Source organism: Anser cygnoides, chromosome 1 (genome assembly GCF_040182565.1).
Source record: "Anser cygnoides isolate HZ-2024a breed goose chromosome 1, Taihu_goose_T2T_genome, whole genome shotgun sequence".
Lineage (NCBI taxonomy): Eukaryota > Metazoa > Chordata > Aves > Anseriformes > Anatidae > Anser > Anser cygnoides.
In genome coordinates this window covers 132,559,146-132,574,586 of record NC_089873.1, presented here as the reverse complement: position 1 = coordinate 132,574,586, position 15,441 = coordinate 132,559,146, and the positions used below count along the sequence as shown (strand labels likewise).

General features: G+C 43.6%; 1 protein-coding gene across 2 annotated transcripts in view; it reads left to right on the top strand.

Annotated features, from left to right (window-relative positions):
* Nucleotides 1–3,728: 3,728 nt before the first annotated feature.
* Nucleotides 3,729–15,441, top strand: part of FRMPD4 (FERM and PDZ domain containing 4) — a 309,339-nt gene continuing 297,626 nt past the window's right edge. For both annotated transcript variants that reach the window (XM_048066738.2, XM_048066736.2), the window contains exon 1: nt 3,729–4,234. Coding sequence is in view for 1 of the 2 variants with exons in the window: in XM_048066736.2 (XP_047922693.1) it covers nt 4,194–4,234 (41 nt within the window). In the remaining variant the exon portion in view is untranslated. The remainder of the gene's footprint in view (nt 4,235–15,441) is intronic.

The following is a 15,441-nucleotide window of genomic DNA, read 5'->3' as shown; positions in this document are numbered from 1 at the left end:
GATTTTTAATTTATATGAGAGGAAAACTTGTGAGACCTCCAGAAGTATTAAAATGCAAACTGGACCTCAGCCGTTTCCAGAGATTTCATATGATGTCTTTCATGTGGGATTCTACCTGGCTTCATTTAAATTATCTAGAATCAAACAGTACACATCCTGTAAGTAATAAACAGCTATTATTGGTCCAGCTGCAGGGTTGAAAGTTTGTCCAGTGTGGTACCTAGGCAAGTTCAAAGCATATTCTTCCAGTGAATATTCACTGTCTCCGAAGGAAAAATTAAAAAACCTAAAACCTGGGAACACACAAATAAATGTTTTTTTTTCCCATGTCATTCATAAAGATATTTCCATTCCATCTCCACAACAGTTTCCCTAGGACCAAGGCATTTTGGGTATTTAAAAAAATTAAGTCTTTAGAGCGGTTTAATTGGTTTTAAAGTATTATTAAGGTAAGATGCTATAACATTCCTATGTGCATTACATACATCTGACATTTCCTTTAGAACAAGGAGCATCATAAAATGAGGCAAAGACTCCTTTCTGTATAAATGCATAATACACAAAACTACCATACTATAAATAATTAAGGCTTTTACTGGCCCACCATCTACAGTAGGACATCTATGATTACACAAAACATTAGTATTAAGTGCCCTACTTGAATTACTTTGGGCAAAAGTAATAAAAATGTAATAGTATATGGTAACAAAACATCCTCAAAAAGAGATATTTACTTTCTGTTCTAAAGAAAGCCAGCTAAGAATTCAGCCAGGAATTGATGTCAGATTCCTGGTTTAAGATTAGGAACTTCATGTTCAATTATTGTTTGTTACTGAGATACTAAATACATGTTGTTTTGCTGTCTTTGGCTGTCTGTTCTCATTCAGCATTTACATGTACCTTTGTCACCTTCAAATGTTTTTTATCTCATGTAACTTTCGTCGTCTAGAAGACAGGCCTTTAGTCAGAGGTAGGCATCTAGGCTTCCTCTCACTGGAGTTGACAGAGAAAATAAAGCACCTGCAAAAGGCAATTTATATCACTTTTTCTAGAATGAGATGCTTTGGAGTGATAGCTGCCTGTCCACCACAGAGATAAGGTATGGCTAGGTGAGGTTAGATCCCTAAACTTCAGAAGTTACTGAGAAGAACCTGACAGTAGTAACTAAAAGGTATAAAAGAGTTCGGTCTTGTTGTTAATTAGTTTGTTCCTGTCTATTTAGCCCACAGTCTTATTGATGTTTCTACAAATGAAGATGCAACACTAAAATATGATATCAGTGTGTAGATGAAGGCTCCAAAGACAGTCCAAACTACGTACGTTGACATGTACTCATGAAATGGAACAACATCCTCCACCTTGCTTCTTTGGGCAGGCAAATTTTATCCTTTTCCTACAGCTCAGATGTGATTTCATATCCAGTTGCTGTGACACCAGTACCTGAAGAAACATGAGCTGAAGTTCTCGCGCTCCCACCTCAGCCTCCTTCCACATCCATGGTTCCCACATAATAGGGCTCCAAAAAGTTACCAGTATTTAGTACAGGAGGAACAAATACACTTTTTCAGCTTTTCTGCTCATGTCTGCACATCTGGGAATAAGATATCTGTGACACCGCTGTTAATGGACCCCCAGAATGTTGGCTATTGCAATGCTATCTCCACAACCATTCTGGGAAAGCTGTACTCTTGCAATAGCTTCTGTCTGGGAAAATAAAAGTGGCTATAATCTTAGCAATACTTCATCTATTTGTTTGGAATGACAAAGAAAGAGTTGTAAAGGCAATTTAATCTTAGCTTTAAATTTTAATGACTTTCTAAAACGCAGTATCATTTGGGGTATGCACCCTGTGCTTACCATACATATAGATGTATCTATAAAGAACAATCTTTTTACCTCTTTGTCTTTGTTCTGCTAGGCTAAGCTCTTTCAGTCTCTTCTCATAAGACAGACTCTTCATTACCTTTAACTCTCTTTTAGCATTCTCCTGCACCGGCTCTCATTTTCCTCAAATATTGTACTTGAAGGAGCTGAGTACAGCATTTCTGATCATATCTTATGCTTTCTGTTTATCTAGATGTCTCTACTAGAGATACCTCAGTCAGTATATCCTGGGACCATATTTGCCTTTTCACCAAAAGGCCTGGAAACCATAGAAGTTCTAGAGACTCCTTAGAACCTCTTTCACTTCTGTGGCTCTCACCACTGCTTTAAGGCACCTTTATGTGAGAAGCCTTGGAGCGTAAAGTACTCAAGACTGGGACCTTGTTTGATACAGAACATATGTGTTTAATTTTATATATGGTATATCATTTCATCAGCTTTTTAGCTTTGTAGGATCTTGGCCTATCTCCCCAGTCTATAAATAAATAATGACAGTTTTATAAATAAACCAGTTTCTAACCAGCTGAAACTGTGTTATCTTTGTAACTTTTACCGATCAATAGAGCAGCGTGAATGACAGGTACAGGTTCTGCAGTTTTAAAAAATCTGGTATAAAAACAAATAGTTACTTGTGAGAACCACATAAATATTTTGATGTATTAGCAGAAAATACTTCATATGGAATTTCAGAATATGCCCAAACCGTTTGTATCTATGGTAGGCTGGCAAGCGTTTTTTAGCTGGTGGCTCAATGTTCTCCCAATGTAAATAGATGATCAATCATTCTTTGTTGTTATTGTTTTAAAGAATAGTTTGAAACTTGATTCACAGTGAGTGTTCGTACTGCCTGTTCTTTTTGCTCTCTTATCAATACAAGTTTTAATATTTAAAAAACAATGCATTGTTTTCATCTGGCTGCTAGAGTCTACTTGTTGGGCTCTGTGGTCGTTTCTGAAATTCTTGGTTGGTGGGAGGGTGCAGGTGCAAGCCTGCAAAGAGACAGAAGCTCGGCAGAGGCAGGAAGCAAAGGGCGTATCAATCTGTTTAGCAAGCAAGGACAGAAAGAAAAACATTGGAGTGGAGAAAACACATTCCCATGCTGAGAATTGTACTGTAGTACAGAGCCTGCATAAAGATGGATTTGAGTTTGACCAGCCTTCCTGTTCTGGTCACTCATGGGAAGCTTATGGATAGCTAACTCCAGAACCACTTTTGAAGCCTAATGCAGGGCAAAAGTGAAAGTCTCCACCGTTCTTGTGTCGGGACATGGGGACCATTTTTCTGCAAGATGTAAGATGAGGAACGCTCCATTACGTTGCTGTGGATCAGCCTGGACGTGCTCCTGTCACAACCGGGAAGACTCCCTTCCCCCAAGTCTCTCCAGTGGCACGGACAGAGGTCACCCCCTCCTCGGGTGATGGCCAGGCAGATCAGCGCCCCGTTGCCTGTCAGCGGCCCGTGGCTGAGGATCACCCAGAGCTGAGGCTGAAGGCCCACAGCCCCTTCCCCACCCCACGGGAGCGCCCTGACGGCTCTGGGGAGACCACGGGGGCACCGAGGGCTGCCTGCTTCCCCCAGCTGCTGCTCTCGGAGGAGCACGCCCAGCTCCAGCCTTCCCCCAGGCCCACGGCGCTTCTCCGCGACCCTCCGGGGCGCCCCGTCCCCTCTCCCCCGGGCTGCCCCCCCTGCCCCGAGGGGGACAGCCCCCCTCGAGCCCCGAGCCCCTTCCCCTCCGTGGGGCTGCGACGCCCCGGGGCCCCGCTGGCTCCCTGCGGCCGCGGCGCCGCCTCCGGCCGGAGCCAGCGGGCGGCGCTCGCCTGGGCCGCCGCCTCCTGCGCCCTCCGCTCCCCCACGGGAGGGGGAGACATCGCCGGCGGGAGGAGAAACTCCCCCTTCCACACCCTCCACCTTCCTTCCACCTTGCGTAGCGCCCTCCTCCTCCTCCTCGGGAGAAGCCGCCAAGAGGCGCCGCCGCCTGCCCCTTCGGCGTCCCGCAGCTCGGCGCGGCGGGGACCCGGGGCTGCCGGCGAGAGCCCCGGCACCGTGCCCGTGCCTGGAGTCCCCCCCGGGGGGAAAGGGGGCAAGGCAGGGGAGGGCGGAGTGGGAGGGCTGCCCGCAGATGGATAGCTAGCTCCTGCGAGATGCTGCACGCCCAGCTCCCTGCCGGAGGGGGGTAGCAGCCGCTGCCGCCGCCGGCTGCCGCTTCGGCGAGGGCTGTTGCTGCCGCTGGACGCAACCTTCTCCCGACATGGAGCTGCTGCTGCTGGAGTGAGCGAGCGAGCGACGGGCAGAGCTGGCCGGCTGCATGGATGGACGTGTTTAGCTTTGTGAAGATTGGGAAGCTCTCCGGGTAAGGTGTTCGCTGCCCCTGCCCCGGCGGGGCGGGAGGGGCTGGGGGCTGCCCGCCCGGCACCGCCGCCCTACCCTCACGGCGGGGCTCGGGGCTCCTCGCGGGGCGCTGGGCGGCTGCCCGGGCGGGACGGGCTGCCTCCCTTTACCCCCTTTTCCCCCTTTCCCCCCTTCCCAAAAGGTGATGAACGAGGGCGTCCCGCGGCGGGAGGCGTGAGGGGGCGGGCTGGGGAGGGAGCGGGGCAGCGCCGGGACCCCCGCATCGGGGCAAGGGGAGAAGCGAGGGGAAGGGTCGTGCCCTGCCCTGCCCTGCCCTGCCCCTGCTCGGCTCGCCGGGTGCCAACTCCTCGCCCCCTGCACCCCCGCCCTCGGACACGCCAGCTCCAACGGGGGCGATATTTTTGGAAAAGCGGTGAAATCATCGCCCGATGATGAGCGCTGCCCCTCCGGCGCTTCGCACGATGGGTGCTGGGGCGCCAGGGGGGTTGGCGGCTGCTAGCCCTCGCTCGCAAGGCGTCTGCTTCTCGTTCCTCGGTTAGGGTGTCTATCTGTCTATTCTCGAATAAATCTTCCTTTTAACAGCCTCAGAGTTGTGGTCTCTGTCCGCAGACTGTTGGCGTTCGCAGCCAGTTGCCAGGCCCGAGGCTGCTCAGATGGGTGCAGGAGCACAATAGCCCCCGTCAACACGTTTTCGCCGTAGTTAAATATAACTGGAGGTAGCCCTCCTCAGTAATAGGGGAAGTCACACTTTATCTCAGGGATGCAGCGTGGAAGTGCTTGAGCTGCGGGATTTTTGCTGGGTTTTGGTGCGGGTAGTCTTCCTAGAGGATTTATCTCTGATGGCAGTAACCAGGAGCGCTCTGAATTCGCATGATTCAGTGGTTAGCACACCATAGTTACCATACCCTCCTCTGTTCGCGGAGCGCAGGCTGAATGAAGCCGGGTGTTATGCAAAAGGGAGACAGGCCTCACTGAGGAAACGCAAAAGGTAGCTTGCTTCAGCGACGCTCAGGTAGGGAGCTTGTCAAAATGACAGATGGTCTTTAAAAACAACTACTGCGAGGCTGGGAGTCACCGAATGCCACAGGTGCAAGCGTAGCCTTCAGCCCCCCAAATTCCCACTGTTGCACCTGGCTGTGATTATAGCTCTGCTTGTGGCAATGCCAGTGCAGAACAGCTGCTATCATTCGAGCACATCATCGTCTCATCTCTCTCCAAGCGATCTTACCCGATGTGACGGCTGAAGCAGTAGCGGCCCGCTCGGCTCTCCGTGTTCGCGTTCCCAGCTGATACCGCTAGAGCAGTAACTACAGTGGAAACTTTAAGGAGAGGGACAATGTGCGAATACAGATAAGGAGGAGGTCATGTAGTATTTGCAGGTAATTGAACTGCTTGACCTCTCCTATTTGTTTGTAAGTGGTGTTTTAAAAAGGCTCCCAGACCTTCATGTCTCATATTTGTCACACCTGAGTTAGAGTCAAAGGGAGAGAAAGGGATAGGCTGCCTGGAAATGTTATTAAGCCAGGTACGTGGCAGTTCTTGTACGTTTGTCAGGATTCAGTCTTCGTTGGTGTTCACGAAGTCTGTAGCTCTGCACGCTTGAAGGCACGGATGCTGCCAATGCTGAGGTTTGAGCTTAAGCAAAGGCAGATCACGGCATTTCTCCACAGGGACCTGAAACTTCTTCCCGAAATGAAATCGCAAGTTTCAAAGCTTGTATCTGGCTTCATTGGATTCAAGGATATGAAGTACTCGGGGATCAAGTTCGCTTGTAGATTGCAGTAAATCGTTTCTGTACTGAGCCACTCTTTTGTTTCTAATTTTCTGGTTGTTAAACGACCTAATAGTTTACACAGGACTTTACTTTACTTGCTGTTTCCTAGGTAACAGCTAGGTATCTGTTCCAATTTTACGAGAGCTTCGCGGAGCAGCCAGGCTCCAATGTAAACCCCATTTTTAATCCCTCTCTGTGTCCGGCTTAAAAAACTAGCTGGCCTGAAAACGCCAGCTCTTCCTTGGCTGTTAGAAGGAAGGTCTTTCTGAAAGAAAGCAGTGATACAATAAACAATTTTTAACTGAGAGTGTGATCTTACAGGCAGATTACCCACAGAAAGCTGGTTCAAACTTGTCTGGTATCGAATATTTTTTAAGACGTTCAGTCTCTTTATTTTTAATTTGCTGTGCATTTACATCTTCTCATTTGAGGTTGCAAGTCAGCTCTTAAGAGTTGTAGCCGGTAGCCTGGCTTCTGCAGGCAGCCGCACGGATAAGCCCTGCTATGCACGGCTACTGCAAGGGATGCTCCTTGCAGCCGTGGTGTAATTGTAATACATGGGGGGAGAGTTTAACGTTTGCCTTGGTTGCTTCATCTATAAGAGCTCTTATCTAGAATAAGCTTAATATGGGGCATAAACCCTTAGATAGTACCTAGTGGATAGAAAATACTACATAGCAGTAATTTCTCGTGTTTTAATGATCCATTCACTTTTCTGTGTGGTACCCGTGTGTAGGGTCTTTTGGAGAGTCTCTTCTGCAGCTCCTTCAGCAGTCATCCCCAGCTGCTGGCTGAGGGGGGAATATGGGCATAACTTGGAAAAAGGATGTGTGCAGAAGTGGAAGAGGGTCAAACTGGTTTTACAGTGGGTGTAACCTGTGGTGGGCAGTGGCCTATGCCTGCATGCTTCTAGAAGGAGTGGGTTTCCCTTGTTATTTCCTTTGTTGGTCAGTCATTTTGTATACTATGTATCAAATAGAGACGCTTCATGGAGAAGTTTCCATTGATTTCTGAAGACTGGAGATATCCATCTTACATTGAAAAGAAAAAAAGATATTGTTTAGAAATATTGATTGCACTTTCATTGATATAGCCTCTTTCCTATCCCCTTTTTTGGAAATTCACTGATGGAGTAAATAGTTGGGAATGATTGTTTTGGTATAGATTTTGTGGGGTCATTCCAGAGAAAAATAATAACCTGCTTTTCTAATGAATGTCGAAGTGTAGGAAATGATTCCAAAGCCTTGTTTAATGGATCGGTACTCCCATGTGCAGCTGTACAAGGCAGGTGAACATTTTTTAGTGTGGGCTGCATAAATATGTATGGTGTGGTCTGTAATTTGGAAGGGAGGATTAGTAGGATAGATAAAGCGCACGTAAAAATTGCCAGATTAGGTTGGATCAGTATTCACTCAGTGCCCAGTATTCTCTCATAATTGCTTTTAGCAGCTGCTGGGGGAATGAGGAGAAAGAGAACAAGTATGGAGTGGTGATTCTTTAGTGTCGGTATCGGCAGTGGAGGAATGCTGCTGTGCCCAGTGTGAAAGGGAACATTTTCAGATCTGGTACACCTGGGCAAAGGGCACAGTGTCGACTATGTAGTCTGTGCCGGACAGGTGAACCGCGAAACGATAGGTCAGAACAGTGAACAGGCGTTGGCAAGAGTTTAAGCCTGCAGTCATCGAATGTATTTTTAGTTAGAAAATCAGTTTATTGGGAATACATCTTTTCATGACATCCGTTGAGGTCAGTTCCGTTTCAGATCTTTGATAACAAGACATAAAAACTTCCATACATCTATTTGGACACCACATACATGAGTGGTGGTAGTGACCCTCTGGATCTGGGATGAATAGCTTCCTTTTGACTCTCCAGATCTGGGACAAATTGCTTTCTTTTGTCCCTGCTCTGTTTGCAGCTCTACCAAATAACGCTGGATAGAAAATAACAAGATTGCATGTGTGGCTGTCAGTCTGATGGCTGTGGTGGTACCATAAGGGTGGGTTGGACGTCTGTGTTACTCAGTGACCTCTCCTGCACAAGTTCTGACCTGATGGGGGCCATTTGTCACAGAAAGGACCCCCCCAAAAAGAAGGGCTGTAAGAAAAAGAAGGGGGTAAGAAAGTAGGTGTCTGCTCTACCTCGTTGTAGCTGTTAGAAGTATAATAAATGTAGAATTAACCTCATATAACAGGAGTGTATCAGCAAGACTTGGACCTGTTATAAACAGCAATGCAAATTTGTGCTATGTGGTAGGTAAGTTTAACATACCTGGATCTCTCTTTCTGCCTAAGTTTTGTGTTACTATTCACATTGTTGAGTTGTTTAAATTTATTAGGTAAAAACTGACTGTGAATAACCATCTCTCTGCCGTGTCCCATGGGATCAGCTTAAAAAAAGAAACCAACCAAACAACAACAAAGTGGTCCCATAACCCTGCAAGATCTTCTTTTCAGAGAGCACCCAAATACCACTTCTTTCCTGTGGTTATGCTGTGCCCGAGGCTGTGTATCTCCCTGAGGTAGGGACCACTTACAAAGACCTTTTTTGTTGGGGTGGCTAAATTTCACATTCTCATCTTTTGTGCTTGTCTTTCTGTAGCTGGACATGTCGAATTGGGTAGATTGACTTGCTACCTGCTCAGACAGTTGTGCTTTCAGGTTCTCACTGCTTATAAAACACGTCTAAACAGACTCTGAGTCTTACGCTTTATGTCCAGCCTTTTTGTAGCCTTTGTAGCCCTGCACTCATCTCCTGTTCTCTCCAGGTACTGTCTTTAGCTGTCCTACCAAGCTGGGGTGAACGGTCCACTCCTAGGTCTGTCTTAAAATCTAAGAAATCAGAAGCTGTGTTTGTAGGCTCTGAACGCCGGGCCTTGCTTTTGTGAGGAAAAAGCTTGCTTGGCTTCGTGCTCAAGCTGTTTGTACATGGCCAAGCACACGTACATCTTCCAGATTTAAGGTTCCAAGATTAGCCGGTCTATCTGTTGTTTGAAATTTTTCAAAGCAATCTGAGAAGATTTTGTGATGCTTATTTATCTTTTCTGTAGTTTGTCAGAATAACAGGTTTCTTTACCTGTGATTTTCCTCATTGTGTTTTTCAGTTTGCTGCGGTGTTTATAAAAACACCTTAATGAAAACACAATTAAAAGTGTACTTAGGTTACTGAAGTGGTTTTATGTACAATTTTTGGAATACTTTTTATCGGTACTCTTTGGAATGACAATATCATGGCTTGTAAGTTATTTTCAGTATTTACAAAAGAATATGTCAGTAAGAAAGCCTATGATTATCTTTTTTATGCTCAAAGGAGGTAATTTAATTCTAAAAAGGATTTTATTATACTGGATGATAATTCGAATAACCACGAATTCATTTCACGTTTCTTGAGAGGACCATGTTAGATTTAGTGAAATATTTCTCTACTCACATTAATATAGCAGCTTTACCTTATATTTTATAATTTGTCTGTTTTGTTAGCTGACACACATAATAAAGATATGTGCTTTAGTGCCTATAATGTTAGTAATATTCCATGTCATAACAGCTTTAGCAGTTTAGAGATTTATTAAAAACACTCCTTACATTATGAACTGCTGTAAACTTGTCAAGTGGCCAGTGAATGATGATGCAACTCTTCTAAATATGTATGTTCTCTAAATACTGTTTGCCTAGATACAGTGCTTAAAAGATGTAACCAGAAACAACCTCGTCTCTTGAAGCATTTGAGAAAGGAGGAGGAAAAAAAAAAAAAATACCCTCCACAAGTAATGTTTTTATTCCCCCCTCTTTCCGTAATAATTACTGAAGAGGATGGAGTGAGAGCTTAGAAATTAAGTGCTCTGATTTAAGGACAATCATTGTATTTGCAGATTTGGTATAGTACTTCATTTTTGGGAAGATCAGTCTTCGATATGCTGCTTTTTTCTTTTTTTTTTAAATATATATTTTTTGGAGAGCTTCATTCTGTGGTGTCAATTCCTTAGTGACAGGGTTGAATGAAGAATCCGGGGTTAGTTTCTTTTATAATTGTAACCAGTACCAGTGTTTCTGTATGTGTGCCTTTAAGTCGATCTGATCATTTATATTCTCATATCGTTTGAGAAGTTATATAGAAAAGGTTGATTCCCCCCCCCCCCCCCCCCAGGATTTCCAGGTACCAGGAAGGGCCTGAGGTGTTCTGTTTTCTTTAATTTTATTTTTTTGGAAGCCTACTTATCTTGTTGTCAGTCTGAAGGATTCATATGGGAAATTTCAGTTAAATTGAAAAATATTCCTTAACCATTACAGAAATGCAAAATGAGGGTATGTTTCCATATTTTATAACATTCTAGGTCATTATGGAAGTGCACCAAGCTGTTTGTAGAAAATACAAACCGTGACCTGAAATAATGAGTAGATAGTACATGCTCTCATTTCTGCTGGTGATGTGGCACAGAAGGGGTATTTTACTGATGTTGACAGCATTTTCAGGTTATATCGGTACATCACAACTTAGTATCTGACTGATGTGATGAAGTAAAGTTATGTTGCAACTAACATCACTTACAAAATAAGCGATTGTCTGGGAAGCATCTTCAACTTGCTGAAGAGAAATAATGCAAAAAAACAAATGTGAAGAAGGGAAAAGTGTTTTCCAGAGTCATGCATGAGTAGCTCTGCTAAACAAGGAGAGACCATCCACGTACATGAAATTATTCACTTTCATGAGCATTTGTACATACACCGTTTGAATCTAGCATAGGATGGAAACCTTTGGTGCTGATAAGGTATCAAAGTTTAAATATTGTAGGGGCATACCTTGAATAGGAAAGGACTTCTGATTATACCAAATTGTACTTCAAGCTGCTTTTGTAATCATGGATAATTGTTATTAAAGTTTTCTTAAGTACCTTGAAGACATTTTTGAACTCAAAGATTGTACAGTTTTTGAAGGTATGTTATATGAAGACTTTAAAGAGTCTGTGAGCCTCTGGTTCTGATGATTATTCCATTGACTTGAAATGAAGTAAATAACAGTATCAGTAACATAAATTTCTGTAGCTAATTGCATGTTCAAAACGTAGTGAAATCAATACTGCCTAAAGTCTGAATATGTGTGAAAGTACTTTGGAACTAGAGAAGTAAAGTATTCTGGGATTTGAAAGTCTCTCCTACCTAAATCAGGACCTGGTTTTGTAGAAATCTCCACCAGTATTCCTTTAGTATGGAGAAACTTCCTTTAGTAGATTGATTATTGGATATAATGTATCCAATATATATACAGTATATATTGATTATTGGTTGGTAATTGGGGTTGGAAATAGATGATTTTTAAGGTTCCTTCAAATCCAAGCCATTCTGTGAAACACAGAAAATTATTTTCATGGGTTTTAATAAACAACAAACAAGAAATTCAGGGAAAAGAATCCTGAATGAGATATAACTGAAGAATTAGAATGGGTATGGTGGAGGGTTATGCAGGGGTCCATCCTTTTAATCTTTTGCTGGTGATTTGAAATAGGAGAGGGATGTGATAAAAAGCTGATGAATATATTCTAAGACAAGTCCCTTGTGAGATTTATTGCTTGAACAAAAATAACTTCCCTTGATGGTAAGGAAAAGGGTTGCTGATTGACTTGGGTATTTTCAGAACTGTTTTTAAGACTTGATGGCTTTATATGAAATACTTGCTTTTCTTTTTCAATTATATTATAAAAAAGCATGGTTGGGGAGACGAAATGCAAGCTTTTCATTTTAATTATTAAGAAGTTAGTGAGGGGAATTGCCAGGTATTAGTTTTTAGCTTAGGAAGTTTGAGGAGATAAGGTTCTGTTAAAATGTGGATATCTTGCAGGATTTTGGCAACCGTGAGTAAAAAGGAGATTTATTCTGAGAATAAATAAAAGTCGGTGAAGAAGGGGAATGTTTGACTGTATGCTAGAGTCAAGTTTTGACAGTGAATCCTTTTCTGGTCTGGTTCTCAATAGAGTTTATTTTTGGGTTCTGACTGAAAGTTTTGAAACTTTAAGGGAAAGCGACTTGGCAGACTGGAATGTATTAGGAATTTTCTTTAGAAAATACACCAATAAACACAAGAAGTATCTGTGTGAATTGATGAAAACTACTTAGTCATTTGCATTAGCAATCAGAAAGGCCAAGCAAACATTGCTTCTGTTCTTCAGAATTTGTTTTTTGTGTATGTACTTATGTACTTTTTGTGTTGGTGAGTTGTGGTTTTTTGGTGGGGGTCAAAGACAGGGACTGGGCAGGGGACTGGGAGGAAAAAACACTTCTTGAAAATAGCTTTGTTCTCCTTTACAGTAGTCCATTGCATTATTCACAGCGTGCCCCTAGTAGGAATACAATGTAAAAAAACCAGTGTTTGTTAAATTTTTGAAGTACTGATTGTATCCTCTTAGGAAAAAGATTTTCTGGATGTTTTGAATGATTTAGTTTTTTATTGTTCAGATGAACTCTCAGCCTACCTAATGTAACTGTTTACACATTTATATATAATAGTCTCCCAACATTATGCAGCCCATAAGCCTTTGCTTACCTTGCTTATAGATTTTGCAGTTTCACTGTTTGTTTTTAATCTTGAATTTGTGATTATATTACTCTGGATTTGGCAGTACTCATATTTTAGAGAGCAAAATGCCCATTATTCTGTGGCAGTAAATGTTACCAGAAGCGCTAGCAGTTGCACGAACAAGGTGGAACAAACTAGGCATGCGTTACAAGTCCGAGGTGTGTTTATTTCGCTTGAGCTCTGTATTTGACTGAAATGGAGTAGCAGAGAACTGAGGGAGATATCTGGAAATGATCTGTATCTATGAATATTGTTTGTGTCAGGGTGTTTCATATTAACCTCAACTGTGGCACCGACTTGGGCTTGCTCTAAATGAGTCTATCACAAGCTTGAGGCATCCATATTATAACGTGAGCCATGAGAGAGCGGAGGTTGCAGTCGCACAAAAGAGCCTGCCCAAATGGTGCTAATGCTCAAGTTTTCTTTTCCTTTGGTGTTAGTTCTTTATCCCACTGAAGAGTTATTAGCGGTACCTTTACGGCCTTGCCTACCCTAGGAAGAAGTGGGCTGCTTGTCCAACAGTGCAGTACGGAGCAGGTTGTGGAGCTTCAGTAGTTCAGACCTTCAGAAAAGACAAGCATCACTTGTTTGGACAGTGTGATGTGACTGGGTGAGTCAAAGTGCAGCTTACATATTCAGCTAGAAATGATCAACAGTTGCACACAGTTTTTTGGACCAAGTTTACATTATTGATCAAAGTCATTCTTTTTTTTTTTCTCCAGTTGTTGAGAACCCTAGATGATCTTAACCAAAATACTATTTATTTATTTTCCTGGAGGAAAGTGGCAGACAATTTTCTCATGAAGTTGGCTATCTGCCTAGGCTTTCAGCTTGCATTACGTATTGTATGCTGCCTGTCACGTTTGCAAGGGGCACATTTTTCTCTGCCAAGGCATAGGGTCAAGAGCAACACAGAAGAACTGCACAAGGGGAATGTTCTGTGCTTGACGACTCTGCTTTAAGGGTAGGGTGAATAAGGGCTACAGCGTGTCATAGGGGAGAAATGGCAGAGAAAGGAAGAAGAAATTAGAGAAACAAAGTTAATGAATGCTGCATTGAACGAGGGCTTATTTGTCATGAGTGAATTGAGTTAATTGTTCAAGACCAGCCGATCTTCGTGTGGAGATGAACTTGCATTGTTGCCTAGGTAGGAGTTTATTTGCTTTATAATGCTGGTTGAATTAATTGGTTAGGTGTGCTGTAATCTGTGTGACTGCTATTGAAGAAAAAAAAGGAAGAATCCTCTCCAGCATTACAACAGAAAACTTTTTTTTTTGCCATAAGTTTCTTCTTGGATCCCTTTCCTTCTCTAAGGTGGATCTGTGGTGACTAAATTATTTCAGGCTCACCACCTGAAATAAGGAGGCAGTCCCTATTTCCCTGTGCATTGGCTACCTTTGGAGATGCTGTGACCAGGAAGGTGCTCTTTATCAGGGTGAGGCTCATCCCCAGCACTCGAGGTTTGGTGGGTACAGTGACTTTATTTTTCCCCAAATACAGATAACTTGATCCCAAAACTTACAGTAATTGGGGAATGTGTTTTACTCTGGCTTTAAAACAAACAAAAAACACCAGAAAAGAAAAAGAATCCCATCAAAACCAGAAAGCATATTTTTTTGTTGATATGGCGAGGAATTAGGAGTAGGCCTTGGCAGTCTCAAGCCCTGTAAGGGTATGCTTTTGTTGTATGGTCAACCTGATCTAACAGCTGATGCCAGGAGGCCTCACCAGACTGCGGGGACTGATCTCCATTTTCTTCTGCTGTTTTGCCTTCCCCTATCTTATTCCCTACAGCCCTTTACATGTATCTTACACCGTGGTGAGCTACTTCAGAGACTCAAACCAGTAGAAAACTGGTTTTGGTATGTTTCTTCTTCTGCTGGTGTAGATACCTTAGGTGGCCTGGCAGAAGCGGTTGGAGCATGTGGTGCTGGGCAGCCAGATGGCAGGAAAGGAAGGGAAAGCAGGGCTTTGGGTATCTCATGAGCTCTGTAATGTGGCAAATCTCTGGTGTGAGAGGTGTGATATGGTGGTAGGAGCTGGTGGGAAGGTTGTGGAGATAAAGACCGCCATTCAGAGGCCTGCAGAGCTGAGAGGCAGGGAGGCTGGGAGACACCCCTGTGCTCAAGGGAGGGATCTCTGGGGAGATGGAGGTGTCCTGGAAAAGATGGTGGAAAGGGGAGAGACTGCTGCAGCCCCTCTGAAGCTCAGCAGGTCTTCCCTGGCTTCTCTGGCTTGCCCCTCTTGACTGGCTGCTGCCTTTGGAGCCTGTTCTGTTGCCTTCGGGTAGCGTGGCTTTGCCTGGGCACCTGTGGCACCAGGTGCTGGGAACCATGTGCAGCCTTCATGCACCTTGCTCATCCCCTGTCCCAGGGCTTCCACCCCTGCTCCAGTTCAGTGCAGGCTGAGGAAACTGGCTTCCTTGCAGTGTGAACTGTTTTAAAAAGCACATTTCTCTTCATATCTTTACTTTATTAGGCAGGAGGGCAGAGCAGCTGTTCAAGGGATTAATTCACATATTTCTGGTAGAAGATGAACTGTCCAGGACAATTTAGAGACATGTTGTTTATTCTACTTTATTTTATAACTAATGAGCCTGTATTTGTTCATGGCAGTAAGCTTGTGGTCGTATCCTTTTCATGTACGTGTTTTCCAGGTTCTGGAAGCTGTCTAATGAGATAAAAGGTTTCTTTTCAAATGCTCTGTTTCTGAACTCAGAAAGGACATTTCACAGAAGCTAGTATAGTGTGCCTATGCTGCTTCTGAAACCACAAAACAAAAAAAAAATTGAAGAGGATTAGTGGCTTGTTTTTCAAATGCTCTTCATTTCCAAGCTGGAAATTGAAGCTTTATAGGTGCGTTAA